Here is a 12127-nt window from a genome sequence, read left to right on the forward strand (position 1 = left end):
CCACCTCTCACACGCTACAAGACCCACTACATCTCACACGCTACAAGATCCACGATCTCTCACACGCTACAAGACCCACCACCTCTCACACGATACAAGACTCACCACCTCTCACACGATACAAGACTCACCACCTCTCACACGATACAAGACCCATCACCTCTCACACGCTACAAGACCCACTACATCTCACACGCTACAAGATCCACGATCTCTCACACGCTACAAGACCCACCACCTCTCACACGATACAAGACCCACGATCTCTCACACGATACAAGACCCACCACCTCTCACACGCTACAAGACCCACCACCTCTCACACGCTACAAGACCCACCACCTCTCATACGATACAAGACCCACCACCTCTCATACGATACAAGACCCACCACATCTCACACGCTACAAGACTCACCACCTCTCACACGCTACAAGACCCACCACCCCTCACACGCTACAAGACCCACCACCTCTCACACGCTACAAGACTCACCACCTCTCACACACTACAAGACTCACCACCTCTCACACGCTACAAGACCCACCACCTCTCACACGCTACAAGACTCACGATCTCTCACACGCTACAAGACTCACCACCTCTCACACGATACAAGACCCACCACCTCTCACACGCTACAAGACCCACCACCTCTCACACGCTACAAGACCCACTACATCTCACATGCTACAAGATCCACGATCTCTCACACGCTACAAGACCCACCACCTCTCACACGCTACAAGACCCACGATCTCTCACACGCTACAAGACCCACCACCTCTCACACGCTACAAGACCCACGATCTCTCACGCTACAAGACCCACCACCTCTCACACGATACAAGACCCACGACCTCTCACACGCTACAAGACCCACCACCTCTCACACGATACAAGACCCACGACCTCTCACACGCTACAAGACCCACCACCTATCACACGCTACAAGACCCACGATCTCTCACACGCTACAAGACCCACCACCTCTCACACGCTACAAGACCCACCACCTCTCACACGATACAAGACCCACGATCTCTCACACGCTACAAGACCCACCACCTCTCACATGATACAAGACCCACCACCTCTCACACGATACAAGACCCACGATCTCTCACACGCTACAAGACCCACGATCTCTCACACGCTACAAGACCCACCACCTCTCACACGCTACAAGACCCACCACCTCTCACACGATACAAGACTCACCACCTCTCACACGCTACAAGATCCACCACCTCTCACACGATACAAGACCCACCACCTCTCACACGCTACAAGACTCACCACCTCTCACACGCTACAAGACCCACCACCTCTCACACGCTACAAGACCCACCACCTCTCACACGATACAAGACCCACCACCTCTCACACGATACAAGACCCACCACCTCTCACACGATACAAGACCCACCACCTCTCACACGCTACAAGACTCACCACCTCTCACACGCTACAAGACCCACTACATCTCACACGCTACAAGATCCACGATCTCTCACACGCTACAAGACCCACCACCTCTCACACGATACAAGACTCACCACCTCTCACACGATACAAGACTCACCACCTCTCACACGATACAAGACCCATCACCTCTCACACGCTACAAGACCCACTACATCTCACACGCTACAAGATCCACGATCTCTCACACGCTACAAGACCCACCACCTCTCACACGATACAAGACCCACGATCTCTCACACGATACAAGACCCACCACCTCTCACACGCTACAAGACCCACCACCTCTCACACGCTACAAGACCCACCACCTCTCATACGATACAAGACCCACCACCTCTCATACGATACAAGACCCACCACATCTCACACGCTACAAGACTCACCACCTCTCACACGCTACAAGACCCACCACCCCTCACACGCTACAAGACCCACCACCTCTCACACGCTACAAGACTCACCACCTCTCACACACTACAAGACTCACCACCTCTCACACGCTACAAGACCCACCACCTCTCACACGCTACAAGACTCACGATCTCTCACACGCTACAAGACTCACCACCTCTCACACGATACAAGACCCACCACCTCTCACACGCTACAAGACCCACCACCTCTCACACGCTACAAGACCCACTACATCTCACATGCTACAAGATCCACGATCTCTCACACGCTACAAGACCCACCACCTCTCACACGCTACAAGACCCACGATCTCTCACACGCTACAAGACCCACCACCTCTCACACGCTACAAGACCCACGATCTCTCACGCTACAAGACCCACCACCTCTCACACGATACAAGACCCACGACCTCTCACACGCTACAAGACCCACCACCTCTCACACGCTACAAGACCCACGATCTCTCACACGCTACAAGACCCACCACCTCTCACACGCTACAAGACCCACCACCTCTCACACGATACAAGACCCACGATCTCTCACACGCTACAAGACCCACCACCTCTCACATGATACAAGACCCACCACCTCTCACACGATACAAGACCCACGATCTCTCACACGCTACAAGACCCACGATCTCTCACACGCTACAAGACCCACCACCTCTCACACGCTACAAGACCCACCACCTCTCACACGATACAAGACTCACCACCTCTCACACGCTACAAGACCCACCACCTCTCACACGATACAAGACCCACCACCTCTCACACGCTACAAGACTCACCACCTCTCACACGCTACAAGACCCACCACCTCTCACACGCTACAAGACCCACCACCTCTCACACGATACAAGACCCACCACCTCTCACACGATACAAGACCCACCACCTCTCACACGATACAAGATCCACGATCTCTCCCTCGAGATGTCGCGGGTCTTGTATCCTGCCAGCGGGGGCTGCGAGCCAGAACCTACACGCCTGCGCCTATCACCCATTGTAAGATCTCCGATCCTCATACCGTCAATTGTCCGTTCTACATCAAAGCTGTGATGCTGCGATTCAGGTCACATGTTTTCGACTTCCTCGGGTAGAGTTCTTGTTGTTGTTGTTTTTGTTTAAAAAGAGGCACCAGGTGGTTGAGTGATCACAGATGCTGAGCCGACACCGCTGCGAGCGCATGGGTTCCAATCCGGGTTACAGTTGCTGCCTGTGGTGAAGCCGGGTTTCTCTAGTGCGGTGAATTGATGGTCTAAGCCCAGTCACCAGTGACTCACACAAAGATCCATAGACTCACATCGAGAACCATAGACTCATTCACATAGAGACCCATACACTCACATAGAGACCCATACACTCACATAGAGACCAAGAGACCAGCATAGAGACTCATAAACATAGCTCCGTGTATCTTCTTGGTTCTTTCGGTAAAGTCACGTAGAAGGGAAATAACAAAATAATAAAAATAAAACATAATAAAATACAATTCTCACGACGTTTCGGCCACAACGCAAGCAGCCGTCCTCAGGTGAAGAACAGGTCTGTCTTCAGACGCTGTAGCCAGCAATTCACATGGTGAGCGAAGGTTTACAGGGGCTGCATCGCCCGGCTGGTACTACGGTAGCCAGCAAGTTACAAGTTAAACTAGCGCGGCACGGGCTAGAGAAGAGATGGGGCTGATGCGGTACAAGAGGACGCGGAGCCGAGTGGACTTGCCAATGACCGGTAGCAGCGGTGTCAAGATCGGCCTTTGTGGATGCCGATCTTGACATCGCTCCTGGGGAGTTGGAGGCAGTTGCCCTCCAGCAGCAACGGATGGCAGAGGAGCGACGCTCACAACGACGAGCAGAGCACGGGCGAGCATAGCTGGTGTGCATCTGTCAGTCATCTCAGTCGGTCAACCCACGGCACCTCGTTCTGTGCCGTGACCTTCCGTCAGCGAGCCTTCGACACTTCACGTGGCCACATGAACGCCGCTCAGCGGCAAATCGTGGTTGTTGCTGTTGTTCGCGTGTGCGTGTTAGCGCTCGTGTGTGTGTGTGTGTTAGCGTGTCGTGAACAGTTAAGTAATCTTTAACTTAGTCTGGAAGTACCAGCCAATTGTGAAAGGCGATTACAACTGTTCGCGAGAAACTGACATTGCCGGTTCTCGTCGCATCACGAGAAATGATAACACCACAGCAAAACCCGGACCTCCACCCACATGCGACAGAGAAAGCCACAAGCGCATGCACACAGAGTGGCGCACAGAGCGACACAAACAGCACCACGGCACGCACAGCACGGTAACATAAAGCACACGCACGCAGGGCCAGATTAACATACGGGGCTATCAGGGTCTCTGGCCAGAGGGCCTCTGGATTTTTTTTATTGTTTCTGTCCCTCTAGAAAAAAGTTAATGACAAAAAAATATATATAAATACACGAGTGGCGCACGCCAGTCAACTAGCACTGGTTCAATAAAAATGTGAACTCCACCTCATTCCGTCGGTACGGGATCGAGCGTTTCCCCCTTGCACGCGCGTTTTTTTTTCCCTTCTCCTTATGGTTAAGCCGGTCTCCTCCCACACATGTATGGACACGCGTCAATTGGCGGACACCACCTTAATATACGCAGGACCCCCAGAGCTTGGGGAATCGTTGGTACCCCTGCCCTCGCGCTCGTCTGTGGTTCCCCCTCCTGGCGCCTCTCTCTACGGGAGAGCGGACATCGCAGGAGGACCCCAAACGGACCGTGACCAACAGGGGACGAACACGCGAGCGGCGGGAGAGCCCACCGTGGACGTTAACTCGGGGAGAGATGACGTGAGTTTGGCACTGGGCACGGGCGTGCCGTGGTGAACCGGTTAGAGAGGGAGGGAGCTGAATATACACCACACGGTGGGGGGCGGAAGCAACTTTAACCAACCCCCCCCCTGAATGTTAATCTGGCCCTGCACACACACGGACGCACAAACGAGCGCGAGGAGTGCGTCTGACCAGGCTCCGCGACACTGGGCGTCTGCTGCTGCTTCTCTGCGGCCAGGCCACCTTCCTCTGCGTGGATTAAATCATTCCGGCTTTTCCGTAGCGTGGCCCTCCTCAGGACTGTGGAGAGATCCCGGCGCCGGGCTCGTTATCATCATCGTTATTGTCGTCGTCGTCGTCGTCGTCATCGTCGCTATTAGCATCATTGTCACCGTTATCAGCGTCGTTGTTATCACCATCAGTGTCATCATCGTCACCATCAGCGTCATCATCGTCACCATCAGCGTCATCATCGTCACCATCAGCGTCATCGTTATCAGCGTCTTCATTATCACCATCACTGTAATCACCATCAGCATCATCGTCTTCATTATCACCATCACTGTAATCACCATCAGCGTCATCATCTTCATTATCACCATCACCGTCATCACCATCAGCGTCATCATCGTCACCATCAGCGTCATCATCGTCACCATCTGCGTCATCATCGTCACCACCATCATCGTCACCATTAGCGTCACCATCACCATCACCGCTGTCACCGTCATCGTCGTAAATCACTCTTGTTAATGAGTGTGTGTTTTGTGTTGTGTGTTTTGTGTTGTGTGTGTTTATGTTGTGTGTTTTGTGTTGTGCGTATTTTAGTTGTGTGTATTTGTGTTCTATCTATTTGTGTTGTGCATGGGCGTTCGCTGTCGTTGTGTTCGTGGCTTCCAGGTGAGAGCGAGCGGCTCGCGAGCGGAAAGTCACGAGGTCAAATCCCGATTTGTGGGGGAGTTGACTCGGCCCCCATCATCATTCCTCCGGGGGTCGGATGGGTCGATAAATTCAGCACCACTTTGTGGCGGAAGTCAATCCCTACAGACAAGACTCGCCCTCCCTCGCCATAGTAATGTGGAATGTCCAAGACCGGCTCTGCAGGGCTGTGAACGGGAGATGAGCGGCGATGCCCCAATGCTCCTTTGAGCAGCAGGAGATCACGTGGGAGTGGTTAGCACACCGCGCCATGAATCCGCCAGACAAACGTGCTAACAGCACTTACCCCAATAGTCTGTTAAGTCTATAGGGTGGATCTTTATCTTTACCTTCGTCTAAATAAATTGACGCCCATTGCGAAATAGGCACTCTATCATCGTGTCTCCATGGGCATACATTATATTGTTATTAAGTTGTTGTGCCTTGCAATATCATGATTTTGTATACGTTTGTTGTTGTTGTAACGTTCTTACACCGTGCCCTTACTGGACATCTGTGAAAAAAATGACTTTATAACTCATCGGATTCCTCCTACCTCATAAATACAATCTTCTGATTCTGATATTTAATCTCGCGGGTTAAATAAAGAGTGGTACATCCACTAACGGAACCAACTGCTGGCGTCATGTTGTGGTTGACACGGGTCCTGATGCTTTATTTAGCCGACTCTGCAAACCCCTCGTGAGCCCAGCACCGGTGCAGCCGCACCGCCTGCACACTCGACAGCTGCACCACTTGCCCCTTTACCATGAATCGTCATCACCCTGACCACCGCCATCATCGTCATCGTGAGCACGCGGGGGGGGGGGGGTGTCTCTATCGCCATCGCCATCTTGCACCACAAACGATGGGGCCCAAGAGCGATCGCCTCGCAAACGCAAGAGGAGGAGGAGGTTGCCAAGAGCTCTGTCATGATTGTGCTGCATGCACTGCTGTTGTCGAACCACGGGGGAGGAGAGAGCATTATGGGTTGACTCCGGCGCAGGCCGCGGCAACACAAAGACAAAGATGCCCGTAGAGCCTGTATAAGGCTGTTGGGGCAAGTGCTGTAAGCGAGCAGCGTGCCTGTGAAAGCCGCCCCTGTGGCACGCGAGGGGGCGGGTGGCCGGCGCCACGCCCGACCGCCTTTGCCTCTCCAATGAGGATCTTTACGCACTTACGCTCAGGTACTTAATTACAGCTGAGTCGACCTAGGGGAGGCCCAGGACGGTGCTAGATACGTCACCTGCATTGGCCGCTGCACCGCCGCTCCCCCCACGTACTTGCACGCACACCCTCGCGAGCACGCGCGCTCGCCAACACCCGCACATGCGGACGTGCGCATGCACAGAGACCCCCTCCTCCGCCCCACCGATGCACAGCTCATGCCATCATCGCAAGTGAAAGTCCAAACCAGGGGGAAGGGTGGGGATGAGAGGGGCGGTGATGAGAGGGGGGGTGATGGGAGAAGGGCGATTGCCCCTCCACCCCCTAAAGATTGCCCAGGATGAGTGCAATGGGCACAGCGTGCCGCAGCGCTTTCCCTATCGAACGACTTCGCTTGCCGTTAGCAGTAGCAGCAGCCTGGAGCGCATCGTCGCAGCGGGAGCGAGCGACGGTCCACTGAGGAGCCGCTTTGCCCAGCGGTTGGGTGGGCGCCGTCAAAATACAGCCAATCGGGAAGAGGAGGAGGCGGAGGAGGTAGGTGGAGGTGGAGGAGGAGGCCATCGTCGTCGCGACCTCTGGGTCTACTCGACGCGCGCTCTCATTGGCTGAGCGGGCACCGTGTGATGTCACAAGTCCGTCACCAATGGACGCCGTGCGGGCGCCTCGTACAAGCGCCACGGCTCGGCAGGGCTTTCTTCTGCCCCCATTGTGACACAGACCTCCGGGATCATTGCGGGCTCGGGATGAATAATAACAACACGAGCAATCGACTTGATAATTTACATTTAACAAAGAAAGTAGTTAAGATCGAAACAGGAGGAGGATTTCTCCGCAACTCTGGCGGTCCGCCTGATGATGCTAGTTGTTGTGATTACCGTCGAAACAAGGCCAGGTACTCGAATTGTAAACGGAGTAGTGGGTTCACTCTCCAACACACAACCGGTTAGTGCTGGACTCGTAACGAATCGGCACGTTTTGTTGACGTAACAAACCCTCACTAATTGGCCGTGTCGAGTGGTGGTGGCGGGTTTAACGACACATTTATATTTATGCGATCTAACCCAAAAAAACCTCTATTATGGACAGAAAATAACTTAATGTTTTTATTTTCTTCTGAATGTAAGGTGCCCACATTTAGAGAGCTAATATTTCCAGACTGCCCCCTCCCCCCACCCCTCTCACCCCCGACGGTTCAATCCCCCACTCCACCCACCCAGTGCAGGATTAAGCGAGTGCGGAGCCTGTAACACATACACATTAAAACACGCAATTTTTTACTTCCATAGTAAAGTATTTGGATTTTTTCATTCGCTATTCAGCCAGATAATACGACAAATCGCTAACCTTAAACACCCAGTCGTTCATAAAAGGTGAAGGCAGTATAGTACTATAGTAATAGAGCAAGTGCAGAATCACTGAACAGGAATTGATAGCTTGAAAGCATTTAGAGCGGGGCCCTTGAAAGTGCGGGGCCCAATAGCATATGGAGCTACTTTTGCTACGAGGATAATCCGGCACTGCACCCACCGCACCTTCTACCGGCGTGGCGGGTGTCACTTCCACCTCTTCCAGAGACGTCCGACTCAGCGTGGAAGAGTAGACCAAATACCACGCGGAGAGGGACTCTCTCTGTCGGGCTTCCTCTACCGGAGGGGGGCCCCTGTGCCCAGCGGTGGCGAGAGCAAAGAGATTGCAGGGCTGCGCCTTTGACCTCTGCCCATGTGCTGCAAATCCATATGCTTGGACAACAGGAGTGGAATTACCCAACAGCACCTCGTAGAGCGATTCGAGCCACCGTGGTGCACTGCACTGCCCTGCTCGGCCCAACATAAGTGGCGCGTTCTATCCCAACTCGGAACAACTGCTCCTGGGACTTCCCCGCACGTCAACTCAGCCTCAAGTCTATACCTCGAGGGGTGGGGGGGAAGACAAAGGCGGCCGGGCGTGGTGATTGGCCACACCACCCCCTCTCATTAGGCCCGCTACGTAGAGGTTGCTCGCGGACCAGCACAGGCTACACGAGGGGAGGGGGGATCTTTGGCTATGTTTTGTGTGTGTGCATCCACAGCTGTTGGACGCAAGTGTGTGTACGTACACACACGTGCGTACACACATGTGCGTGTACCGGCGGCACAACAAGTGCCGCATCCAGGCAGCTAGCGGAACACGAAAGGTGGATTGGGAAACCACCCCCACCCCCCCCCCCCCCCCCGTTGTGGGATGGGCAGTCCCTTAATAGGCGCTCGCAAACCATCGTGGCACCTCCCGTATGTGCCTGGCGAGGTGCGGCACATGTCGGCCACCGTCGGGAATGAGCATGGCGATGGGTTTGTTCTTTGTTGTGTTTTTGTGGAGGAGAGACGGATTATTGTTTCGTAGTTATTGCATTGATAAACGTTTAAACACGTGGGCTTTCGCGACCAACATTGTCCATAAGAGAAGTTTGTTGTGGGTTTAATCTCTCACGCACCATTGTGCCACACTTGTAACGAATTCTCACGTTTTGTTTACGTTGACAAATCTTACTAATTGGCTGCACAAGGTGGTGGCGGGTTTAACGATACATTTACATATTGACGCAATCTAACCCCAAAAAGACTCTCTTGTGCAGTCATAATAATTCGCTCTGTCCACCCGGGAAGGCAGTGCTGCTCATACTGGGACGTGTGGCCATTCCCATTGCGCAGCATGTGGCTTCACGTGGGAGGTGAGCGGAGAATCCCAAACGAGCGTCTCCCCCTAGATCGACTTGGCCTTAAATAAGTACTTGGTGCGGTGCGTAAGCAAAATATCAGCACCGGTGGAGAGAAAGGCGGCCAGCGTGGTGCTGGCCACCCACCCCCTTGTGTGCCGGGTCGGACTTCATCGGTGCTACTCGCCAACAGCACTTGTCCCAACAGTCTGCTTGGGCTATACGGGGGATCTTTGTCCATGTGCGTGTGTGCGTGATCCCATGCGAACTACCCCAGGGATTGTGGAGCAGGGCAAAGCGTTTGATTGGAGGTCGCAATCAATTGTTGGAGGCACGCGCGTGCGTGGCGGGTGGGGGTGGCGTGGGGGGTGATCGATGGACTGCGGTGACGCGGCTGCTCGGGGGTTCGTGGTTGCTATTACATCGGCCGCCCTAGTTAATACTCATCATTATCATAGCGGTTGCGATTCTATTATTGTTCTATTACTAGTTTTATTTGATCAGAGAACGCCCCACTGAGCTACGCAGCTCTTTTTTCAGAAGTGATCTGGCCACGTGTAACGATAGCTTAACCAAGTGTCTTGTCATCATCGTGTGGACATTTAGAGCAGCAAAACACTCTGAACGCAACGTTGATTCTAAATGTAGAGGAACAAATCCGGAGGACCCGGAAAAATATCCACGTGACCACAGGGAGAGATAGAAACACGCAGACTCCAAATATACAGCAGCAGCAGCAGGCATCAGGGTTGGGATGGAACCCACGACCTCCTGCACACCAGGCGAGGGAGTTAACATCTCCTGGCCACCGCGGCGAGATGGTGGTAAGACGAGGCCATCAAGCGTAGGCCCAATCACAGTTTCAAAGACGATGTGTACATAATTATTAACGCCATGTTGGTTTGCATGTTTTGCCACAAGCACGTGCCGTTAATGCAGACTTGATGATGCCTTGCAAACGCTGTCTATTTGGCGTTTGAACATTGCCAGAAAGGGTAGAGGGGTCCCATAAGACACTGACTGAGCGCTGTTGGCCTTAATAGGCGCTCGCTAACGACACCAGCCGCCTCGCCCGCTGGAGCTGACCGCCTGCGGCTTTTGTCGATTGCTGGTGGGGGGGGGGGTGGGGGCCCTTACCGTCGAAGGCAGACTTCTCCTCTGCGTTCCTGTCCTCTTCCGCAAGCATCACCTCTTCTGGACACGAGAGACGACACGAGGGGGGAGGGAGGGGTGGGACACGCCACGGTTGAACACTCTTCTCTTTTGGAACTGCTTGTTGTTGCTGTTGTTGTGTTTAGTGACTTGTTGTCCCCCCCCCCCCCAGCGCAGCTCCGATTTGCACGGTTGGCTACGCATGGTGCGAAAGAGGTCCAGCACACACAAAAAACAAAGACAAAGATCCCCCGTGTAGCCTTAACAGACTGTAACAGCAAGTGCTGTTAGCGAGCACCTTTGAAGGCCGGAACGGTACACAAGGGGATGGGTGGCCAGCACCACGCCCGACCGCCTGTCTCCCCAGTGGCGATGTTTACACACCACACCAGGTACTCATTTGAGGCTGTGTCGACCTAGGCGAGGCTCAGGACCGGTTCAGATAATCGTCACTGGTGTTGGCCGTGAGCGGGAATCGAACCCGTGTTGCCAGGTTCATAGCGCAGCGAGCGAACCGCTACGCTACCGCTCCACACACACATACACAAAGGCCAAAGACACACATACATACATACACACACATATATACATGGACACAGACGAGAGAGTGGAACCATCATCCCTACCCCCGTCTCCTATCCAGAGGTCTGTTGGTGGGTCGAGTTGTTAGTAAGTGCAACTTTACTCCTGTCGATTCTAAACGTGTTGTATGGCGTGCACACTATACACGAGACGTGACTTTTAAAGTTGTATAATCTCCTGTAGATGTATATGCTAATGCGCCTTCATGTTCTGCAGATGTAGATGCCACTGGTTCTTCACGGTCTGTAGATGTAGATGCCACCACCGCCATCTATTGCACGGGCAAGTTGAACTTACGACTCTCGGTCCGAACAAGCAACTGGACATACGGACCAGGTTTGTTCGTATCTCCGAAAGTTCGTAAGTCGAATGTTCGTAAGTAGAGTATTCCCCTGTAGTGCATAACACCCCCTCTCCACTCCCCAGGGGGGGGGGGGGCGTGTCAAAAAACGCAACGCCGCTCATCTCCGGGCCCGTTTAGCGGCACATGAAATATTAATGTCGCCCGCATTTTCATTTCAGTTTTTGTGTTCTACGCCCCCCTTACAAATAATAAATTACCCCTCCAGCTGCGCGCAGAGTTACCCCACCTCCCCCCTGTGACACTGATAATGAAGACGCTGTTGCTGTGTTCCGTACACACACGCACACACACGCGCGTACAACACAAACACACACGCCCGCACGCACACACACGCGCGTACAACACAAATACACACGTCCGCACGCACACACATGCACACACACACGCACACACACGCGCGTACAACACAAACACACACGTCCGCACGCACACACACGCGCATACAACACAAATACACACGCCCGCACGCACACGAGCACGCATGCACAACACGCATGCACGCGTGCGCACACGCACACGGCGCGTCAGAACGGGGTGTCTTTGCAC

The 12127-nt window shown here is 53.6% G+C and overlaps 1 protein-coding gene across 1 annotated transcript in view; it reads right to left on the reverse strand.

Moving 5' to 3' along the window:
• The window catches only part of LOC144736608 (voltage-dependent P/Q-type calcium channel subunit alpha-1A-like), a 141966-nt gene that overhangs the window by 76537 nt on the left and 53302 nt on the right, over window positions 1-12127 (reverse strand). Inside the window, 2 exon segments of the mRNA XM_078619175.1 lie at window positions 4899-5006; window positions 10621-10677. Coding sequence (XP_078475301.1) covers window positions 4899-5006; window positions 10621-10677 — 165 coding nt within the window.

The sequence above is a fragment of the Lampetra planeri genome, chromosome 61 (genome assembly GCF_965212315.1).
Source record: "Lampetra planeri chromosome 61, kcLamPlan1.2.h2, whole genome shotgun sequence".
In the NCBI taxonomy this organism is placed as follows: domain Eukaryota; kingdom Metazoa; phylum Chordata; class Hyperoartia; order Petromyzontiformes; family Petromyzontidae; genus Lampetra; species Lampetra planeri.